The sequence below is a fragment of the Zingiber officinale genome, chromosome 6B, assembly GCF_018446385.1.
Source record: "Zingiber officinale cultivar Zhangliang chromosome 6B, Zo_v1.1, whole genome shotgun sequence".
Lineage (NCBI taxonomy): Eukaryota > Viridiplantae > Streptophyta > Magnoliopsida > Zingiberales > Zingiberaceae > Zingiber > Zingiber officinale.
In genome coordinates this window covers 111,237,310-111,259,600 of record NC_055996.1, presented here as the reverse complement: position 1 = coordinate 111,259,600, position 22,291 = coordinate 111,237,310, and the positions used below count along the sequence as shown (strand labels likewise).

General features: G+C 41.5%; 3 protein-coding genes across 9 annotated transcripts; 1 reads left to right on the top strand and 2 right to left on the bottom strand.

Moving 5' to 3' along the window:
* Positions 1 to 10,313: 10,313 nt before the first annotated feature.
* On the top strand, positions 10,314 to 11,613 carry LOC121988917 (30S ribosomal protein S13, chloroplastic-like). Its single transcript, XM_042542648.1, has 3 exons — positions 10,314 to 10,503; positions 10,592 to 10,819; positions 11,293 to 11,613. The coding sequence occupies exons 1-3, from the start codon at positions 10,375 to 10,377 to the stop codon at positions 11,455 to 11,457; spliced, it is 522 nt and encodes a 173-aa protein (XP_042398582.1). The 5' UTR covers positions 10,314 to 10,374; the 3' UTR covers positions 11,458 to 11,613.
* A 1,627-nt stretch (positions 11,614 to 13,240) lies between these two features.
* On the bottom strand, positions 13,241 to 17,351 carry LOC121988916 (phosphatidylinositol 4-phosphate 5-kinase 1-like). Of its 5 annotated transcripts, none has more exons than XM_042542645.1 (8): positions 15,935 to 17,351; positions 15,677 to 15,844; positions 15,429 to 15,594; positions 15,109 to 15,219; positions 14,782 to 14,978; positions 14,583 to 14,683; positions 14,391 to 14,487; positions 13,241 to 13,690 (listed from the first exon to the last, which is right to left on the bottom strand). In XM_042542645.1, the coding sequence occupies exons 1-8, from the start codon at positions 17,089 to 17,091 to the stop codon at positions 13,384 to 13,386; spliced, it is 2,304 nt and encodes a 767-aa protein (XP_042398579.1). In that variant the 5' UTR covers positions 17,092 to 17,351; the 3' UTR covers positions 13,241 to 13,383. The 5 variants fall into 5 exon arrangements, 3 of the variants coding, with proteins under 3 accessions (XP_042398579.1, XP_042398580.1, XP_042398581.1); XM_042542646.1 differs by having other exon boundaries at positions 14,782 to 14,975; XM_042542647.1 differs by having other exon boundaries at positions 13,556 to 13,690; positions 14,391 to 14,504.
* A 1,146-nt stretch (positions 17,352 to 18,497) lies between these two features.
* LOC121990527 (protein PLASTID MOVEMENT IMPAIRED 2-like) lies at positions 18,498 to 20,544 on the bottom strand. Of its 3 annotated transcripts, none has more exons than XM_042544645.1 (2): positions 20,426 to 20,544; positions 18,498 to 20,148 (listed from the first exon to the last, which is right to left on the bottom strand). In XM_042544645.1, exon 2 carries the CDS (start codon positions 20,075 to 20,077, stop codon positions 18,656 to 18,658), a length of 1,422 nt encoding a protein of 473 aa, XP_042400579.1. In that variant the 5' UTR covers positions 20,078 to 20,148; positions 20,426 to 20,544; the 3' UTR covers positions 18,498 to 18,655. The 3 variants fall into 3 exon arrangements, with proteins under 3 accessions (XP_042400579.1, XP_042400578.1, XP_042400580.1); XM_042544644.1 differs by having other exon boundaries at positions 18,498 to 20,162; positions 20,426 to 20,523; XM_042544646.1 differs by having other exon boundaries at positions 18,498 to 20,128; positions 20,426 to 20,513.
* Between the last annotated feature and the right edge of the window lie 1,747 nt (positions 20,545 to 22,291).

The window sequence follows — 22,291 nt, the reverse complement described above, 5'->3', positions numbered from 1 at the left end:
GAGTGTTTTCATAATGGATGAGTGAGGGACGGATCCTTGGATTAGCCACATCTTCTTGAGGTGGATACCAAGTAAATCCTAGCGTTAGTATTGTGAGTGTGCTTTGGGTGTATTTCCGCTGCATATTATCATCATCAAAGCAAGCAATGAGCGTACGACGAGCTATTCACCCCTCCCCCTCCCCCTCTAGCACAAATCGACCCTAACAAGTGGTATCAGAGCGAGGTTGCTCTTCACCAGAATCATCGCCGGAAGGGCAAGAAGCTAGAGGGTGAAGAAGTTGAAGCAATTTCATCAAGTTGAAGACTTCATCAAAAGCTCAATTTCAAGATGGAATTCCGAGATGGATTCGGATTCGACATAAGGGTGTCTCCACTATTCACAATGACAAGTTTCGATTCTTGAAAATCAAGAATAAAAAATTTCTTGATAATGGAGATATAGCAATGGTTTGCTCTCATAGAAGGCTTTGAAGCTCCAAAAGATTCAAAAGGAAAAATTCTCAAGAAAAGCAAATGGAGCAAGGAAAAAATTCAAAGGTGCGAAGCAAATGACAAGGTAAGAAAGTTATTGGTTAGTCTATTGCCATGCATAATCATTTGCAAAATTGGAGAATATAAGGACACAAATGAATTTTGGAGCAAATTGGCCAAGCTTCGTGAAGAACCCTCCACTGTACCAACTCAAGAGAAATCCAAAGAGGACAACTCATTGGAGCAAGACCAAGAGAAGGAGGACTCCGAGGTTGAGAGGTGTTCAACATTGGAAGAAGAAGTCCAAGAAGCTTCATCTTCAATGGAGTACAACAAAAAGGGTAAAGAGGGAGTATACTCTTTGTCCAATGGGAAAAAGGATGAAGATGAAGAAACCTCCACCTCTAGGATTGAGGGGGAGCGACATTCGTTGACACCGGACCAAGAAGAAGGAGAGACTTCTACTTCCGAGTCAAGTGAAGAAGAAGAAGATGGTGTCACCTCCACAAATCAAGAAAAATTAAATAGAGGATCAAGTGTCATCCCTATACGTGAAGGTATAATAAGTTCAATTAAAAATAAAAATCATATTATATGTTTTGAGTGTAGGGAAAAAGGGCACTATAAAAGCAAATGCCCAAAGTTGACCAAGAAAAAGAGTCAACTTGCACCAAAGGGCAAGGAGAAGCCCAAGAAGACCGCCCCCACAACAAAGAAGTGCAAGGAACATATTGTGTATTTCTTGTGCAAGCAAAATGGACATTATCGAAGCTAATGTCCAAAGGGAAAGAAGTCGGTCAACCCCAAAAGAGGAAGCATAAGTCAAAGGGGGCTCTTAAGAGCAAACCCAAGGTAACATTTATTGATGCAATTCCTCTTAGAAATGGTAAAGAGCATGCTAATTCAAGTTTATATCATTTTAATGTTATTTACCATAAAAATAGGAAGCATGATAGTATTAAGGAAAAACATGTAGCTCTTCATGCCAAAACCACTCAACATAAGGTTAGAAAGATAGATAACAAATTATGCAATAACTCTAAGGATTTTAGATATGTGCCTAATAAAAGAAAAAATCAAGGCTTTAGTGAAAAATCTAAGTTTGAGGAATTATGGAAAGAAAATCAAGTCTTGAGGTCAAAACTTAATAAGATAGAGAGGACCCTTAGAAAAATAACGAATGAAAAACAAGGGTCCAAGAACAAAAACCTAGGCATAGGAAGCCAAAAGTCATCCAATGCCCATAAAGGTTTGGGATACAAAGCTAAGGCTAAGAAGGATGCTCCTTCATACCATAGGGTTCCATATAGCTATGGAACCAAACCTAGGTCTAGGAGTCAAGTCAAAGATATAAGGGAAGTTATCCCTAGGAGTATTTTTGCAATGACAAATGTGACTAAGACTTATAAGAAGTCTAAGAAAGTCACAAAGAATGTCATAAGGGAAGTTATCCCTAGAGTTGACCTAGAAAAAATGACCAAGGCTTCTAAGAAGCCTAACAAGGTCATTAGGAAGGTATCAAGGGAGGTTATCCCTAGTGAATACCTTGAAGATCCAAGGAGCACCAATAAGTTTTGGGTTCCTAGGAGCATCTTCTCTACCCCATAGATGGGTTAGAGAGTGTCAACTCTAATTGGAAGGGTAGTTAACCCAACCTTGATGAAGTTGACACTTGGAGGCATTTTCAAGATTTTTGTTGACCTTTGAAAATGAAATAGATTAGTTGTTTACTCTTTGGAAGAGTAAAATGTGCCAAAATTTGAGGAATTGAGCGTAATTTAAATTGGCACAAATTGAAAAAAAATAAGAAATGTCAAGTTGGAATTTTGGTATTTTCTTAGGGAATTAAGGGTGTTAGGACCGAAATGTAGTTAGAGGGGGGGGAGAGGGTGAATAGCTCGTTGCGATCTCGTGCTTATCGTTGCTTGCTTCTTGTGATAATGTGCAGTGGAAAATACAAGAAACAACACACGACAACGCTAACACGTAGATTTACTTGGTATCCACCTCAAGAAGAAGTGACTAGTCCAAGGATCCACATGCTCACACACCCTCCACTATAAAAACCCTCTTTTACGGTAACTGCCAAAGGCGGAGAAGCCTTACAAGCTCACAATACAACAATAAGAAGAAAGAAGCAAAATACAAGTGAATCTTACAAGATTACAATGAAACCCTAGCTTCTTCTTCTTCTTATTGTAACTCGTCTCTTGACTTGGACGTGCCTCCAAGAACCTTCAAGATCTGGCGGTGAGAGTGGAGAAAATCGCCCTAAGCTGTAGCTGCAGTCGTGTGTCGAAGAGGATCGAAGAAGTGCTGAGAAAAACGCTCGCCAACGTCTTTATCTGCGCCAACGGTCGAATCTCAATCTATTGGATTGCTCCCAATCGATTGGGGAGGCTTTGGATCGATCGGTCGATCAATCCAGAGTGCCTCTATGCTCTCTGGAATTGCCCTGAATCGATTGCCCGATCGATTCAAGGCTTCTCGAGCGATTTCCAGCGCTCCAATCGATCGGGCGATCGATTGGAGGTTTCAAACGATCATCTGATCGATTCAGAAGCTTACTGTTCACTTAGAAACTCTCCCAATCGATTGACCAATTGATTGGGGAAGTTTTGATCGTTTACCCAATCGATCCAGAGCTTTTCTGCACAAACTCACGTCAACCAATCGATTGACCAATCGATTGAACCCCCTAATCGATTGGCCAATCGATTTAAACCTAGAAAACTGTGTAGAGCTTGAAATTAGCTTCGTTTCGCATCCGAGATCACCTCATTCCGATATCCGAGTCAAAAGTTATGGCCTTCGGAAGTTTACTATGTCTGAACTTCCTATTTCCATGCCAACTCCCTATTAGACTTACGACCGCTAAGAGTTCGGTTAACTTTTGACCCATCTGGACTTTCTCTTTGCCAACTTTTCGTTGGACTTCTAATCACCAAGTATAATCCTCCATAACCCACTTATATTTACCGTCTCATGCCAAGTGTCCAGTCCTCCATGACCCACTTGGACTTTCACCAGATGTCCTGTCATCCTTGAACCATCTGAATTTTTCGTGTCTAGCTTCACTCACCATGACTTTAACTTCTGCCTAGCTTCACTCACTAGGACTTTCCCGACTACCTGGCTTCACTCACCAAGACTTTTCATTTACCTGGCTTCTCACCAGGACTTCCCAATTGCCTGGCTCCTCACTAGGACTTTCTCCTTTGCCAAGATCACACTTGGACTTTCAGTTGTCTGGCTCCTCACCAGGACTTTCTCCTTTGCCAAGATCATACTTAGACTTTCCAATTTGCCTAACCTCCAGTTAGGACTTCCATACGCCTAACCTCCAGTTAGGACTTCCACCACTGCCTAAACTCCAGTTAGGACTTCCACAGTCAAGTCTCCTGTCATCCCTGACCCACTTGACTTGTATTCTCATCAACCTGGTCAACCCTTTGACCATCTCCACAACCGGACGATTGCTTCAGCAATCTCCTTATATTGTCAAATATCAAAACTCAACTGGTCAAACTTGACTCAAGCTTGACTTAACTCAAGCTTAGTCAAATTGGTCAAACTTGACCAAGGGAAATTGCCCCAACAAAGGGTAATTTAGGCCTTAATTTAAAATGATTACTCTTTGAAAGAGTAAAGTATGCCAAATCTTGAAGAATTATGCTTAATTTAAATTGGCACAAATTAAGCAAAGCAAAAGAAATATTAAATTGGGAGTTTGACATTTTCTTGGAAAAAATGTGGGCAATTTAGGATTTAATTTTAAGTTACCAAAGGTTTAAGAATACTTAGATAAGTAATATATGTATATTTTATTTATGCTAATTTGTCATGATTGTTTGCCCATCATATGCCATGACATCATATTTTGTATTCATGCTTTATTATGAAAAACACAAAAATATCATGTCATGTCATACATACATCATGTAGTTATATCAAATTTTCTTTTGAAAAATTATTCATTTTGATGTATGCCATAAATCATCATATATTATTTTAATTTCCTTGAAATTAAGGACAATGACATTGACTAACAAATAACATCCTAGGTGGATGTTCATAAATTAAAATGCCTAGATAAATATGCATGATCCCTAGTTTAAGGTAAAACCAAAATTTACATCTCACAAATATTATAAGGTAACTTGTATGTATTTTAGTACACATTAGATATAAGTGAGATGTTAGGATGATGAATAAGACTCAAGATATTGATTTAGTGCATCTACTTGAGTTTTGATTTCATCAAAACACATAGTTATGTGTACTTCAATCATTGGGAAAGCTAATATATAAGTCATGTGCATTGAGCCCAAAGAATATGGTTGAAAATTAATTTTGAAAAATATTTTAAATATACTTTGAAAAACCTTGGTGAAGACTATCCTTGATAGCATTCATCATTGAAAAGTTAAACACAAACTTGCAAGAAACATTGAAATTTTTACAAGTTTTCAATTTTCTGTCAATCTTTGAAAATAAGGTGTATTTTCTTAGAAAACTATTTTTCCATGATAGTATATATCCTATATAATGTCTACAACAATTTTCATGATTTTTAGAATTTTGTAAAAATTTTAGGGCATTTATGAAATTTGACTGAAATTGAATTTCAAAATTTCAGAAACCCAATCGATCAACCAATTGATTAGGAAGCCTCAATCGATCGACCGATCGATTGAGAAGACATTTTCCGCGAACAAAATATCGTGGAATCGATCAACTGATCGATTGACACAAGCTTGGATTGATCAGTGGATCGATTCATGCAGATTTTCTACAAGTAGAAGCTTGTGGAATCAATTAGTGAATCGATTGAAATAATTTCAATTGATTGAGACTCAACTTCAATCGATTGAGATCCAACTTCAATCGATTGAGAAGACTATTTTCTTTAAAAATATGAAAATATTTTTCCGAAATCATTAAAGGTGGTAAATCCTTCATTTAGAAAAATGCTCAAGGTTGAGCATTGGGGAACAATGGAAGATTGGATATTTTCATTATCGAAAACGAGTATGCTCAAGGATGAGCATTGAATGTAATGAAGGGTATGAGACCTTCATTGTGGTGTTGTGAACAACATGTAAGGTTGTGAACAACGTTGAGTAACTCTTCAGGGGGAGAATTTTTTATGTATGCCAATAAGGAGAGAAATATAGGGTTTAAGTTAGGCCTTTGTCCCTCAAGAAAAGTTTGGGGGAGAATATAGGGTCTATTATGCCTTCATTATCCAAAGGGCATTAGCATGAAGAAGAAATTGAGGCTATGAGATTAGCCTAACTTAAAGGTATTGTCAAATATCAAAAAGAGGGAGATTGTTGGTGCAATATCCCCTGGGTGAAGGTTAACCAGGTTGCCTAAGCTTAAGTTGGCTCAAGCTTGAGTCTTAATATTTGAGTTTCGATGTTTGATAATACATGGAGACTGCAGATGCAATCGTCAGATTGGAGAGATTGTTGATGCAATTTCTCTTTAGTCAAGGACTGACCAGTTTGATGTGAAGAAGAGTTAAGTAGGCTAAGGTTGATCGGATACTTGACTGAGAAAGACCTAACTGGAGGTTAGGCAAGGGAAAATCCTGGTGAGTAAAGCCAAGTGAAAGACCTAGTGAGTGAAGTTAGGCAGGTGAAAGTCCCGGTGAGTGAAGTCGGGCAGTGGAAAAATCCTGGTGAGTGAAGCCAGGTGAAAACCCTAGTGAGTGAAGCTAGGCAGGTGAAAGTCCCGGTGAGTGAAGCCGGCCAGTGGGAAAATCTTGGTGAGTGAAGCCAGGTGAAAATCCCAGTGAGTGAAGCTAGGTGAAAGTCCTGGTGAGTGAAAACAAGCAGATGAAAAGCCCTAGTGAGTGAAGCTAGGCAGATGGAAAGACTTGGTGAGTGAAGCCAGACACGTGAAGATCCAAGTGGATCAAGGTTGACCGAACACCTATGTTGGGAAGCCCAAGTAGGTCAAAGAATTGACCGGATACTTGTCACGAGAAAATCTAGATGGGTCAAGGGTGACCGGACATCTGGTGGAAGTCCAAGTAGGTCATGGAGGATCGGACAGTTGGCACGAGACAGCAAGTCCAAGTGGGTCAAGGTTGACCGGACACTTGGCACGAAGGGAAAAGTCCAAGTGGGTCAAAGGATTGACCGAACACTTGGTGAAGAAGTCTCAGCAAGTCAAGGTTGACCGGATACTAGGCACGAGGAGTCTAAACATGTCACGGTTGACCCGATGTTGGCTTAGGTTACGTTAGACTTGACTCAGGCACGTTAGAGTTGGTCAATTTGATCAAGTGATCAAATTGGACCAAGCCCAATCGATCAGCTGTTCGATTGGGTACAGGGCTGCGACAAACGGCAGCCCAATCGATCAACCAATCGATTAGGAGCAATTGTCGCAGGCACAGAAGCTTCCCCAATCGATCAGCCGATCGATTAGGCTCCCCAATCGATTGGTCAATGGATTGGGGCCAGGTTTTTCGTGCAGACGCGAGAGAACAGAAGAAGGCTGAATCGATCAGCTGATCGATTCAGCCTCCCCAATCGATAAGCCGATTGATTGGGAGACGACCGTTGTGCAGGATAAAATCATTGGCGAGCGTCTTCCTTCGCAGTTCTTCCTCTCCACTTCTTGCGATCTTTCTCACAGGCACACACCAGATCTTGGGGGCTTAGAGAGGAGTGTTGGTGCACTTCCAAGCAAGTCAAGAGGTGTATTCAAGCAAGAAGAAGCAAGCTAGGGTTTTGTAAATCTTGTAAGATTTGTATTGTATAAGCTTGTTTTTCTTTCTTCTTGTATTGTGAGTTTGTACAAGGCTTCTCCGCCTTCGGCAGTTACCGTAAAGGAGTGCTTTCATAGTGGATGAGGGAGTGAGCGTCGGATCCTTGGATTAGTCACCTCTTCATGAGGTGGATACCAAGTAAATCCTAGCGTTAGCATTGTGAGTGTGCTTTGGGTGTATTTCTGCTGCATATTATCATCATCAAAGCAAGCAACGAGCGCACGATGAACTATTCACCCCCACTTCTAGCACAAATCGACCCTAGCACTTATCACTAGGCAAATAACAAAACCTCATTGAAAATGATACGTTGGCTGCCACCTCCCCTTGATTTTATCTGCCATATCACCTTAACTTTGACTATCACATTATACTCGAGTGCGCTCGTAACATTCCGTATTAGATATAAAGATAAAAAATATACATTTCCATTTCTAAAAAATTAAATGAACGCATTAAAGAAAAACACATATTTATTAGTTTTTTTAAAAAAAAATAATTTAAAATGTAGTATATATTCATAGAATAAGATAGAGCCTCAAAGCATTGAACTCTTGTACGAGATACAAACATTTTAATGATTAAACCTTATATATATAAGCTAGGAGTGTTACTCTTATATATGTGCTTTACCAATTTGATGGATTAATAGTCCCTTTTGAACTACAATCTTAGAATCTCTAATTACCATACTTGAATTACCACAATTTGATTGTATTTATAAATTCTAGTCTCTTTTGTCCTAATGCATTTAAACTGTTTTTGCAACTAACAAACGTGCATGGTCAAAAGCTAAAGTGACCATGCTTTGAGGCATAATTCACTTAGTGGATTCACTAATTCTTTCATGAATGAAGAAATTTGATAAAGCCCAATCAGGGTTAAGGTGGACAACACTTTCAGCTTGTCAGTGTCGGAGTATAGTATTATTCAACTAGCCACTAAACATTTGAGGTGCTTAATAATTTCAGCTTTCATTAGAATTGACATGTTCTCTAGTTTGTGCAGTTGGACTTTTACACATGTACTCATTGCATTTTCTGTAGCTAGTTTGCGTATTTACTTACTACGTACAGCCTCCACTATCATGTTCAAAAGTCTAATAATTGAGCTTATTGCCACTACAAGCTAAGCAAAGTGCGTGACGTTGGGAATATTAGATGAACCTCTGTTTGTTTTCAAGAACATGGATTTGTAGAAACCGCAAGGATCATGGGAAAGATAAGAGACTACTGTCGAATGAGAACAAGTCTCTGGCTCAAATATTTTCTAACCTCTCGCCACGTACGTACGGTCTTCTTTCTCTGGCTAGAAGGGTAAGTCAATATGTGTGAGTTGGGGAGTTAGGCTAGTTAGTTCGAGTAAGTGGATGGATCGAGTTGCACAAATAGTTCGAACAACTTGAGCAACTCACAAATAACGTTGAGAACTAAGGGCTTGCGGATGGGGGGTAAAAGGAGTATCTATTGATGAAAACTAAGAGCTCACAGATGAAAAGGCAGGTCGAGTAAGAGTCGATAATATTGAAATGGAGATGATTGTGAGGAAAACATGTGTAAAATAAGTTTTCAAAGGACTCCAGCCATTATTGTACTTGTACAGTCATTTGTACTACATCAATGTGCCTTTGATGTAGTATAAACCCAAGAAACTTCACTTATCCGACCCAAATAAATGTATTTGGAGACTGAATTAAAATACTTATCATTGTTGCTAAATGTATTTTTTTTACACCACTGAAACAGTTTGTAATAGCAAGAAGCTAAACAAATTTGCTTTGAAGATCATCCTCAATTAGGTGATTTCCTTCCTCATTTTCCTAAAGCTAGGGGGAAGGAAGTCAATGGAATGGAGATGCATGCACGGACTGTTTCACTCAATCTCTCTCCTACACCGTCCAAATAAATAATAATCAAAATAATATTCATCCCCCCACTCTCTACGAGTGATACGGTGAGAGTGACTCCGGCAGAGGCAAATCTGGTCGTCAAATTGCAATATGTTTCGTCAAGTTAAGTGAACATGAGGTACTTCTTCCCCCTAGCTATAAAACGATCCTTAATTGAGCATCCATTTAAATCCAAGTGCAGGGGCAAGCTTTTTCCTTGCTCCTACCTTTTTACTATAATTCTGTTCGATATATAGATCTTTCTTATGAGGATGAAGATAAAGAAGGGGTGGGTAACAGTCGAAGTTGGTCGCGAGGAGGAAGGAGATAAAGGATCAGAAAAGTTCATGGTGCCATTATCTCACCTGCACCATCCACTCTTTGGCAGTCTCCTTGACAAGGCCAAGGAGGTCTATGGTTACCACTCTTCAGGCCCACTAAGAATTCCTTGCTCTGTCTATGAATTCATCGCTGTTCGACTGCAAATCGAGCAGAAGCACCGTCGCGCTCGGTCTTCCTTCCACTTGCTGCCTTGCTCAACATGCCAGTGTGTGTATAGGTGCCTACTTGTATCTGAACAATCTATACATATTTGCCCAGGAGATGAAGAAAGGATTGGAGGCTCAGTATCTCTCAGTGAAATGAGACTTTCTGAAATGATGGGTTAACAAGTCATACTGTTAAACTTCAATTTTGAATCTGATAAAGAATGTTAATTATGAGGATTCTCTTTAATTTGCTATTTAAGAGAGCAAAGCTCCATTGGGTGACACAAATGTCCCAATTGATTGATCAAGGCGATACTTTGTGAAGTATATGAATATAATTAGGAGAGTAAAGGAGAAAATAGATGAGTGTGTTTTCTCTTAATTTTTTCGGAATCACTTGCCCACTTGATTAATCCAGTGCAATAATGACAAAAATGCACCTATATTGTGGTCAAGACAACATTGATTGTTTTAAGGTTAACGTTTGGCTAAGTCAATATTAGGTTATAAATTCGATTTTATAACGGTTAGATGATAATTATATGGGTTTTATATTAGGATGTGTTTGAAAATTTTAAAGATGAAAATCCATACAAATATTATGATAAAATTGTTAATTAATCCAATAATACACACTATGACTTGACTTATCTAACTTGAAAGGATGGTGCGGTATAGAAAAACCTACGCGGATGACACCGCCAGCCGCTTAAACTCGGGAGTTTCGGATAAAGAAGCGAAATGGCTGGCCTCTCGTCCATGGCGTCGTCGCTGCTTCCCCTCTCATCTTCGCTTCCAGTCGCTAGCAGAGGGACCTCTTTCTCGCTGCCTACCTTCATCGCCTTCCCTACTTCTTCCCCTGTCTTCAAGGTATAGCTTTTTGCCCTAATTATCTCCCCTCCCCTTTTACCCCATCCGTCGCTGATCCCAGCCTCCTATTCTGACCTCCTCGACGCAGCCGCCGGGATCCCTGACCATCCGCTGCGTTCGTGTCGGCGGTGTGGAGATACCCAACAACAAACGGGTAGAATTTTCGCTCCGGTACATTCACGGCATCGGCCGCGTCAGGGCCCGCCAGATCCTTTGCGACCTCTCCTTGGATAACAAGATCACCAAGGACCTCTCCGATGAGGAGCTCATCTCGCTTCGTGACGAGGTCTCCAAGTATATGATAGAAGGCGACCTTGTATGAGACTAAACCCCTCAGCTGTTTGTTGCCTGCATTGTTTTTCTTTGCGATTAAGTTGCAATTTTGATCTTCTATTTTTTTTTTTTTTTTTTTTTAAAAATAGTCAAATAGCTATTTCTTTGAGAATGAGAACAAAAGAAGAAAAAAAAAAATCAAACTCTTTCAGAAAACTATGACTTTAATGTGTTGCTAAACTGAATTTTACTTTCTTATCAACATAATCGGGTTGATATGGAAATCTTGACCTTTTTGATGGGATATTGATATCAAATGATAAGTTGGAATTCTAAGGAATTACCCTATGGATAGCTTCGTCAGGGGTAACGGATTTCACCGAACACATATTTTTCATGTTGGTTTCAGCCGCATGATCTTTTGAGTCTCCTCTTTTTTTGCTTCTGATGGAATTTCTTTGATATTTAGCTGTCGTATTGTTCATTCTGATCTCTGGTGTTGAACTCTATTTGCAGAAACGGTTTAACAGACTTGCAATCGAGAGGCTGAAGGAGATCAGGTGCTATAGAGGGATTAGGCACGACATGGGTCTTCCATGTCGCGGGCAAAGGACAAAGAATAACTGCCGCACACTCAAAGGCAAGAGGGTCACAGTTGCTGGGAAGAAGAAGGCCAAGTAGTCTACATTTTTTTTAGCAGGGTATGTATGTTGCATTTGGATTGTTACTGCTTTGTACCATTTGAATTTGGTTAGAATTTCCCCCTCCAATGTTACCTTTTGATAAACAATTCAACTGGTGTTACCTTTGGAGATTAATCGACTCACATCGGTCTCAGGGTTTGGATACTTTCAGTGATAAAATTTAAGAATAAAACCATTTCTTTAGGTTGCCTCATTTACAACATATATTCTGATGTCAAGGTCACCAATGCAAAGGCAGGTTTGTGCTCTTCTAGTATTTAACATCTTTTACAATGGAAATGTAGTTGTTTATGTAATTGAGTTTCCATCTGTGTCATCAATTACCTCAAGTACCTAACAACTGAGGCTGCTTTTGGCAGAAGGTAATCTGTCTTATAATGTAATTAATTTTACATTATAATATTGATTATTGTATTTGGTATAATTTTAAAGCTGTAATGTAATATATTCTAGTTAATCAAGTAGTTAATCAAGTTTTATAATTTGGATTACAAGGCCAACACCATGTAATCCAATTATATTATGAGATCACGGTTAACTAAAATTTAAATGTCAAATATACCCCTAGTCCATTTTCAGCATCAACCAATCAACGACGTCGCTTCCGCCCGCCGGCCGTGATCGACTGTCGCCTCACGGGCCGACCACCACCTTCGGGCGCCATTGGCTGTCGCCGCCGGTCACCGACATCGTTGCCGTTGGCCGCCGCCTCCCGCCGACTGCCACCTTTGGGCATCGTCGCCCGCTGCCGCTCGCTGCCTCCGGCAGAGATCACAAGATATTTTTGTTATTTTATAATAATATAAATTACATTCCTTATAAAAAATAATGGACATCAAATAAAAGAATGTAATCATCCTTTAATCAAAATTATATACATTACATTACCAAATATAATAATGTAATCAAGATTACATTACATTACAAAGTTTATTATATTACAAGCTTGATTATATTACCCCTAACCAAATGATTTGGCTGTTTCATATACATTTTCTTCTGCTATATCCATATAACTGTTTTAGGTAGACTTAAATGTAAATAGGTATTGAATTTAACCCATTGATGTGCATTTGTAAACTTCACTTTTTTTTTATATTTATATGCATATCTGTAATTCATGAAATTGCTGCATAAATATTGGCATAAACTTAATTCACTTATTCTATTGGAGTCCTCAGAGAGTTATGCATTGCTTTCCTAATGGATCCTTTATTTGTTTTATGCACATAAAGGTTGACATATCAAATCCCTTTCTATGGTAATGTTATCTGAAACTAGCAACATTGCTATCTATTTAGTAGTCTAACTTTTTCCCTTTAATTGGTGACAATAAGCAAGTCAGATTTGTAACTATAATTGTTCAAGTGCAACATCTTCAGTCTGCAGTTGTTTGGATAGTTGTTCATGTTTTCCTTTTGCTTGTTACTCATCGTTGAGCATCAATGGCTTCAGTTGGATCAGTAACTTCATAATTCAGTGATCGACTTGGATGTAGATCGTCAGCTGAGTTTGGAGGTGATTGACAATATGTTTGGAAGTCCTTGAGTTTCTCTGATTTATTAGAAGTGTGGTGGGAAAGCAGAACTAAGAGATAAAAGACTCGTTTGAAATTTGAATTGATGAAATTGGAATGTGGCACCTCAGCATTGTGCACAATATATAATACCTCTCGGTGCATTTCCTGTGTGTGATTCTATCCAGGTAGTTGAATAATTTTAGCACTCCCTGGATATTTTAAGGAAAGGAAAAAAAGAAAGTTGAAAAGAAATGAGTTTGGTGTGCTCCTATACCTCAATGAACATGCACAAATGCCCAACTAGCTGAGCGTGAAAATTCAGCAGCCGTCGCCGGCGCGGTAGCAACCCTAAGTTGCCTCTATAGTTAGGTACAATGCTTCCTTTTATCTGTGTTCTTCGTCTTGGACAAAGATTTTACTTATGAAGTCCTGAAACCTCCGCGAGTACAGCTTCGGGTCCACTGCAGAGATGGAATTGGGATTGACCTGCAATGATTTGTAGGCATGCTCCAACTTTTTGGCAATGTCGTAGTCCTGAAGGATGTCGATTATACCAAAGCAGAGGAGCACGCTGTGGAGCTCATCGCTTGCTCTAGGTGTTGACATCCCACTACTAACTGGGAGAAACGTCTCGAATCGACTTCTACTAATTCGCTCTGCTCTCGCCGGCACGTTTGCTCCCGACTGTTTCCTGTTCATTAAAAGATTCAACGCGGCATCTGAGAAAACGTGTATTGAAATGAAGAAAATGTAATCTATGTTTTCTTGTAAGCGCTACACTTGGAGCACATGACCAATGTTAGCAAACTAGAAAAGTTCAGCGAGATCGTGACGAAAACCACACCATTCCATTTAAATAGGAGAGAAACAGAATCGGTCGTTGGTGACTGGTTGACATTGAATTTTTTAAAATACTAAGCTTTCAAGGGTCTCATTAAAAACAAGTTCGATCATGAAAAGCATTACGCAATTTAATGGTGGTTGACAAATGACAATGAACAGGATATTCTCTAGCCAAGGTCATACCAATATTATTTTATTTCTGGTATTTTAAAATCTCTTGTGATTTACTCTTGCCATTTTAACTTCATAATTTTATAAGTATGGTTAAAATATCCCTATAGTTCACTATATCGTTTTACCTATGACACTTATCGATTCATTTGTTATGTGGACATTTCTACAAGCATGAAGGAGATGAATTAATAAATACCTGTGAAAGTGTAGATTAGTGAACTATAGGAGGCATTTAGATAACGCTTATAAAAGTGATTATAGGGGATAAAGCAACGATAATATAAGAGGCCTTTCAAAATAACAAATTCTAATGCAGCACTAATAACCTTTGCTAATCAAATTCTGAGTCAATTAGAAAGAGATGGTAGGCCTACCGTGTGTCCAGAGTTTGATCCATCCTTTGGCAATCGGATGCTAAGACAGGTAGTTCGGAGCAAGGTTCTCGTTGAAATGATTCCTTCTTGTATGACACTGATTAAGCAGCATTGCTTCATTAGATCAATGTCAGATAGCCCACGAGTTATCTTCAAGAAAGAAATCAGGCTATTACAAGTCTATCAACTTACCTGGTGAAGTATGACTAGGTGATAGGAAGTGAACACCCACCAAGAGACTATAATCCATAATCCCCTCTGATTCTAAGAACTCACAGTCCTTTTTAATTTGCCTACGGGCACAAGCATGGTTCTCTCAGAGAAACAAAAATGTTGAATGAATCCAAGTGTTGGAATCAACCAAACTTCAAGTTGTAAAATGAGAACTTACTCAAGAAGCTCAGAGTAGCACGAATTTTGTAGATGAAATATAAAGTCGAGATCAAGATCTTTGAGTGTAGTTGTCTCATCAATCTCCTCCTCATTCTTCTCAGTTGTCCTACCATGGGATGAACCCTTCAAGTCAAACCTTCTATGTATGTGATACTCGGAGTAGAATACATTACCCATAACAACAAACCGGACCTGCTTTAGTCAATCAGAAATACAGCATAAGGTCAGAGAATCACCAACGGATACATAATTATTGTAAAAAAAAAAACTAAACTAATACAAAAAAATATATTGGTTAGTAGAAGATACAGTGTTTAATGAAAACCTTTTGACCACCCATAGGCTTAACGCAATGCACCCCGTAGAATCGGGTCACCAGTGACTTCTCATGCTGGCATACATGTCGGAAATAACTGGGCAACATCCTAATGAGTACCTGATAAAGAAAAGTAAATCAATGGAGTGGGCTATTGACGACTAAGAAGACTAGTCATCAACATTCATGGGAAGATGATGATCAATTTTACTCAAACACTCCAACTTCAGAGAATTTTTCCTGTAGAATGAATCAGAACGAGGGTACTGGATACTCGAGAGTTCTGGTTAACTTAATCCCTCGTGTAGAAAAGTCGAACAATAACTAACCTTGAGTTCTGATTTTTTTACTGTCTTGATCACGAAACGATCATCCTGCGTTAGAAAGAAGAAGCTCCCGCTTTTCCCAGGGGATGAAAGCTCCCTCAACGCATCATTTCCACAAATGGCTAGCATGTAATCTGCCGGATCCACTGAAAACAATTTTCTTAGGCGCCTGCAATCCAGGAACCAAATCAGATAGAAATTCCCTTATGCTTCGTAAATGCACACTGATTAAATCGGTCCACTAAAAGTACTTGAAGACCATAGGGCAATAGTCTCTCCAACGGAACTCCGGTGACTGGTGAGGAGGAGTTATCTTCGTTCCTTCAGGAGGGAACCTCGTCCAGGACTTCTTCCTTGGATCAAAATCTGTCTGCTTCAGCTCCCTCAACTGTGCCGAACCAGGCTTCCCGATTGTGTAGCTGAACAAAAAACATAAATTTTTTTTACCAGACAATAAATCACCTGGATTTTCAAGTAAATACCAATTATTCAGCTCTTTAGTCATTTACCTAATGCCTAATTGGAGGTTCAACATCAGGTCGTAGTTCTTGTGCCCTTTCGATATCGTCTGCCCCGGCTTTTTTGCCTCCGCCGTTGGCCACGCGCTGGAACTCTGTAACCGTTTCACGGTTCCAATGAGACTTCCGCTATCATTAGATGATTCGTCCCTGTACAACAAAGACGACTCGAGGCTGTCGACGACATCGCAAGTGATATCCCCGGCCTCGGAGTTCGAATCCCAGATGCAGATTCTGGGGTAGTTCTTTTCCGCTGCCAAGCTGCCCTGCTGTGGTGATCGCTGGGATCCATCGATCGACCACCCATTCGTGGACGAATGGGACATCGGTGTTGCCGGAGCCGATCTATTATCCAGCTGAAAGAAGGGAGAGAAACCTCTCCTCCCAGCAGGGGTCTCTTTCCGCGATGCCACTCCGGTGCCTCCCTCTAGGGCATTGGGGTCGCCGCCACTCCAGCTGTCGATGTAACAACTACCGTCGGGACAGGTAAAAGCACCGCTGCCCTTTAGGGCGGCGCCATTCTCCCACTGGCCGACGCAGCTGTTGCCGTTGGGCCAGATGAGGGTGCCGCGGCCGTGGATGACGCCGCCGCGCCACTCGCCCACGTACTGGTTGCCGTTTCGCCACAGGCAACGCCCATGACCCTCCTGGAGGTTGCAGCGCCACGTACCCTCGTAGTAGTCGCCGTTGGCATAGGACTTACTGCCGAAACCCTGCTTGCGGTCGGCAGCCCACTGGCCGTGGTAGGTGTCGCCATCGGCGCCGGTGAAGGTACCAACGCCATCCATCCGGCCCGATCGGAACTCGCCCTCGTAGGTGGCGCCCGACGGCCAGGAGAACTTCCCCTTCCCGGAGGGCTTCCCCCTCAACCAGTCCCCCTCGTACATACATCCGTCTGCCCATAGGTACTTCCCACGCCCGTGAGGCGCGCTGCCGGCGAACCCACCGGTATACAAGTCCCCGTTGGGAAGCACCTTCTCCACGACGGCCTCCTCCTCCTCGTCAGAGGGATCGACCGCTGGGGTCACTCTCCGCCCACCACCCCCACCGTGAGAATGAGATCTCCCCCTTGCCTGTGAGGGGGGCTTCTCTGCAACGTCTTCCACCGTGTTACTCGCGATTCTCTCATCATCGGAAGGCCGCCGCATTCTACCACTCCGACACCGCCTTCGTCGAGAAAACGCCTTAATAACTTGGAGTTGCTTCGTGCATTACCCACAAATGAAGGCCAATACAGCGTTATTTTACTCCGATCAACCACCCCATCCCTCAAAATCCGCAAAGAATAAGGAAACTCTCCTCCGAACCTAAAATCCGAAGAAAATTCTAAGAAATCGCGACGAAGAGGAGGAAGAGCCGCCCTCCGCGGCGTTTACCTTCCCTTGAAGTCTGGCAGCTGGCTGGGAAATCGAGATGAGGAAGTAGTAATATTAACAATATGCGACAAGCTTTTTAGTTTAAATGACCTCAACGGCCCTGGATTAGACCAAGAATTACTGGACACGTCTGCGGTCTGCCTTCCAACTGTCACCCAAACCTGATGAAAAACTTTGATCTTTTTGACGCGTGGCAGATATCTGAGACTGATGATGTGGCCCGGTCGCGTGACACGGACGCCGTGTCGGTTTCGAAACCCGATATGGTACATATCTTTTCCGGTATTTTTTTGTTGCTAATACGGGAGAGAGATATCTACTATTACTACCTAATGTCGGCGATTATATATGCCGGCATCGGTAGAGTAGTTACCATATGTGGATAAGGATGGCAAATTCTCTTTTAAAAAATATTGTCCGCATTGACTTGCCGCAAAAATTATAAAATCGTCAAGACCCTTGTCTAGCTAAATGCTGGTCGTGGTGGCCGTAATGTGAAGGGTCTAAATGATTTTTTCCCCTCAAATTTCTCATTTATATATATATTTTTAAAAACTTTTATTTAATTAAAAAAATTGAGCATGACAAGCTTGTAAGCTTATATTTATACATTAATTAAAATTCTTAACATCTACTCCTTTTGATACCTTGCCCTCGGCTCTTCTACTTTCCAGATATTCTTAAGATTTCACAGCTACTCTTGTTTTTCTTAAACTTTGCATCTCAATTCTAGTTGCAACTTGTATTTCTAACCTTGATGCTCAATCTCTATTTTTAATCCCAACCCTAAAACAAAGTTATTAAAAAATTCAACTTGTGATTTTTTTTTATTCGTCTTTAAAATATGTCACTTGCTATCAAGATCACTTAATTATAATAAGTTATTTCTTTTATTTTCCTTTAGAATTAGTTATAAAGTGCACTCAATGTCAGTTAGAATATTAGAGCTAGTTAGAAGTATTATTTTCTCTAAATTAATTGATAGGTACGTATTAGATGCCTCATGTCTATAAATAAATAGTTGTTACACACCTAATGCACTTGCTATTATATATATGCATTAGGAAGTTAATTAAATAATTATCAATTATATAAAAAAATACTAACAATAAGAGAATAAATATTTAGTAAAGTTTCCCTTGAGATTACGATCTCCACGATCAACAATAATCTCTAAGTCAAAATAATTTAGATTATTGACCTTCAAACATTTTCAATCAGGATTAGCCATGAGTAATTGTCCACGGTCATGACATCAAATACATAATTTAACAAAGTGGAGAGCAAAGTTGTCCCATGTTATACACGATTGAGCTGCTTGATTGAGCGTTTTAGATTACGCAGAAGCTTTGATACTCCGACAGCTCCTGTGGCCATTGAGAAAACTAACTACCTTGTCCATTACCTTTCCTTTCTTCTTGGAATCCAAGGTCAACCTTGGAGCTATAGATTTGAGGCTTGGTTGCTTCTTCAGCAAACTCAGCGAGCTAATTTGGCTGTTAATCCTCCCCGAGATGCCGCTGACATGAAGAGACCTTCTCGGCATCGCTATAGCAAGCTTCGTGTTATGCCACGACCGGGGGGTCACATGATCGATCCCTCTGATCTCCTGATCCACCGCCGCAATCGTCCACCTTTCCTCGCGCCCACCTTTCTCCTTCGCCTCGAAGACCTCCTTCCATGCCAGCGCCGCCGTCACCTTCTTTTCGGCGACCTCAGTCGCTGCCTTGCCCTGCTTGATCAGGTAGTAGTACTCGGATTTGGAGATGGTTATAGTGTCGCTCCACAGAGCCGAAATCGCCCTCTCTGTCATGGTGCTCTCCGTGACTTGCTGCAACTCCTCCAGTGCCATGGCTTCCGAAGCCTTCGCGTTTTTGAGCGCCTCCATTGCCGCGCCGAGTCTTTCCTTTAATGACTCAGACGTCCTCGATTTGGCCATCTCTGTTTGACTTCTTACTGTCTTGGTCTCTTCGCGAACCAGCTCTGCTTCCCGCCTCGCTGCTCCTATATCGGAGTGGAGCTGGCGGAGTGCGACTGAGAGAGAGGCGACAATGGCATCGGCTCTCGTCTCCGCCGCCGATGCAGATTCCATCATCGACATGGTTTCGTGGAGCTTCGCCTCGAGAATCTCCACTCTTGATTCATATTCCTTTACTTCCCTTCTACATTTCTCCTTTTCTTTAGCGATTTGCGTTAGCTCTTTCCTCGTGACATCCATTACATCCATAATCCCGAACCCTTCTTCTTTGACCCAGGAAAGCTCTTTCTTTGCTGCGTCCAGTTCGACTCTCGACGACTGTAAACTCGACAAATCGGCGACCTCTTGCTCATCCCTCACATAACGAGTCTTCAGATTGCTTTTCTCCATTAATCTAACGAACTCCATCTCATGATGCAAGGCATTCAATTCTGAAGCAGTTATCCCTAGCTTTTTCTGCAGCGTCTCTCCAGCTTTAATTTCTTCCCGGAGTTGTATAGTCCTGGACTCGACTTTTCCCATGCTTTCAATGAAATTTGCAGCATCTGTTTCATGGCTTGCTTTGATTCGTTTGATCTCATTCTCAGTTTCAATTCTAGCTAAATCAACGAATTCTTTCTCTACGATCGTTGCTTCTATCTCCCTTCTCAACCCTTCGCTGTATTCTGAATAAGATTTGTACTCACTGTTTGAAAGCTGAATCTGTATGTGCTTTCTGTCTTTGCACTGAAGCTGAAGCCATGTCAAGTTTGAGAGTGCAGATTTGCTGTTTGATATCATCAACTTTTCTTAAAACTTGTTCGACATCATTAGAACTCGGATGAGAGAGCTCTGATTTGAAAGCCATCGCTCTGGCGTTAGATTCCTCGATCATAAAATGTGCAATCAGATGGTATCCAACACCAACGCAAGAAATTTAAAAAGATCAAACATTTAAATTATGCATGAAGTAGAGGAAAAAAGAACATTTCGAAGGTAATTTGTTTCCTCTCCATGAATTTGCTCAAACTTACAAACAAAGATCAAATTTAGATTACTCCAAAGTCATCATTGTTAATTAAAGGGATACACAATGATTAGCTTGTAGGAAACTGAAATTTGGAAGAAAAATAAAAAATAACAAGATACCTGGTTCTTGAGATGTATACACCTTCAGTTGAAAGATCAGTCCTGCAACTTGAAGGCTTCAATTCTCAGGATTATTATATCCTTTGATGATTAACAAAGGATAATAACAAATGTATATATATATATATACAAAAAATATCTTTGAACCTTAGTCATCATCAAAAGCTCAAATATCTTCTAATAATCCATCATAGGCAAAAAGTCGTAATCACGCTTTTGAAAATATTCCAAAACAAAAGAACACGTTTTTGAAGAAACAAATAAATATCTGAACTTTTACAACGTAAAAAAAAAACTATATTGTTTGGATGTTATTGATCTGGATAATTTGTATATAAATTAAAATTAGTATATATGTGTAATAAAAATATAAATTGTATTCATACATAACAAAAATTATCATCCTCTGTTGTGTCCAAAGAATGTTCATATATCTCCATAATGACATGATATTATCCACTTTGAGCATAACAAAAGTTGGCCGACCGAGCGGTAGAGATACAAAAATGCAAAAGACACTTCATTCGAGATAATCAAAGACGCCCTTCGGTATGGTGGTAAGAAGCGCTGCATGCTCCCGGGCGAGGATGACAAAGGACTCCTGCAAGTGACCTTGGGCCTTCAGGTGGTCCGCAGTGGCGGCGATGGCCAACTCGAATGCGAGGACGAGCCGGTCGCACACCTTCTGAACAAATCAGCCGAGCGGATGTAATTCTGTCTCAGTGCGACGAACCGGCTTGACTCAGCCTCTTGATACTCCTTAAGAGCAGAGCGAGAGACCTCGAGGGCCTCCTGCAGGGTCTTCAGCTCGTCCTTGAGAGTCGCCGCCTCAACCGAACGACCCTTCTTTTTCCGGTCCAGCAGATCCGCCAACTCCTTTACCCGCTATTCCAGGGCGCGCGCCTCCACATTCTTCGCATCCAAATTGGCGATAGCGGTATTCTTCCGAGTGGTTGCAAGTTCTATCTTGCGGTCATATGTTTTGACCTGCTTTTCAAGCTGGTCTAGCATGTATGTCTGGTCGGCCGTCTTCTTCCGTTCGGCCTCTAGCTGCTCCTTGGTCTTGGCCAGCTCCTTTTGCAGCTCGGCATATGAAGGGCCTTGAGAAGAGGACGATCCCCTAGAAATCTTGAGTTGCTTCAGCTCATCTTCCAGCAGCGCCAGACTAACGGCAACCGCTAGGTCTTCCACCCATTGCTAACAAAAAAGGAACTTTTTAATGCCGAATTGGGGGTGATACAAAGAAGTTTGAGTAGACAGAAGACTTACGCCGGTGGCATGCCTCATGTGACTGTTAGCTAGCAGGCCGGGAGGCATTACGGCGATGCGGGCTCGGGCATCCGCCCATACCTCGGCGAGTGGCCCTCAGATGGCGATCATGTGCTCAGGGGTCGTGGGTCGATCCGACTCCGCGAGGTAATCCTCGGTAGGAAGATGCAGAGTGGCCTTAATCATGCGGCGCCCGCCCCGCGTCGTGTGAGCGAACGCGGAAGGATCAGATGCGGTGGCGGACGGCTTAGAAAGTATGGCCGAGCGGCGAGGCCTCCGAGACACCGGAGGCAGGGAGCTAACTGGCTGCGCGCCGATGGGTTCCTGAGAGGGCTCTAGCTGTGACGGGGTCCGATCGAAGGACAGGGACTAGACGGAAGGAGCCTTGCCGCCAGGGGACAGAGGGCCCGTCCGCTCGGACGCTAGCACCACGGAGGTAGCCGAACGAGGTGGCATCTCAGCACACCGTCTTTTCCTGTTGAGTGGGAGCTCATCCTCCGGATCAGAGCCTTCCTCCCGAACGGCTGGTTCCCTGTTGGAGGCTGCGCCACCCGTCACCTCCGCGGGAGAAGTCTGAGCGGCCGACCCCCCCCCCCC

Bases quoted from the DNA above. Each gene is read 5' to 3' on its own strand.
- LOC121988916 (XM_042542645.1), bottom strand. From the start codon at position 17,091: ATGCGGCGGCCTTCCGATGATGAGAGAATCGCGAGTAACACGGTGGAA. The intron at 14,488-14,582 runs GTAAGTTGATAG...CTGCTTAATCAG, and splicing joins ACCTAGTCATACTTCACCAG to TGTCATACAAGAAGGAATCA. The intron at 13,691-14,390 runs GTAGGCCTACCA...TTTAATGAACAG, and splicing joins GATCAAACTCTGGACACACG to GAAACAGTCGGGAGCAAACG.
- LOC121990527 (XM_042544645.1), bottom strand. From the start codon at position 20,077: ATGATATCAAACAGCAAATCTGCACTCTCAAACTTGACATGGCTTCAG.
- LOC121988917 (XM_042542648.1), top strand. From the start codon at position 10,375: ATGGCTGGCCTCTCGTCCATGGCGTCGTCGCTGCTTCCCCTCTCATCT. The intron at 10,504-10,591 runs GTATAGCTTTTT...TCCTCGACGCAG, and splicing joins CTTCTTCCCCTGTCTTCAAG to CCGCCGGGATCCCTGACCAT. The intron at 10,820-11,292 runs GTATGAGACTAA...CTCTATTTGCAG, and splicing joins ATATGATAGAAGGCGACCTT to AAACGGTTTAACAGACTTGC.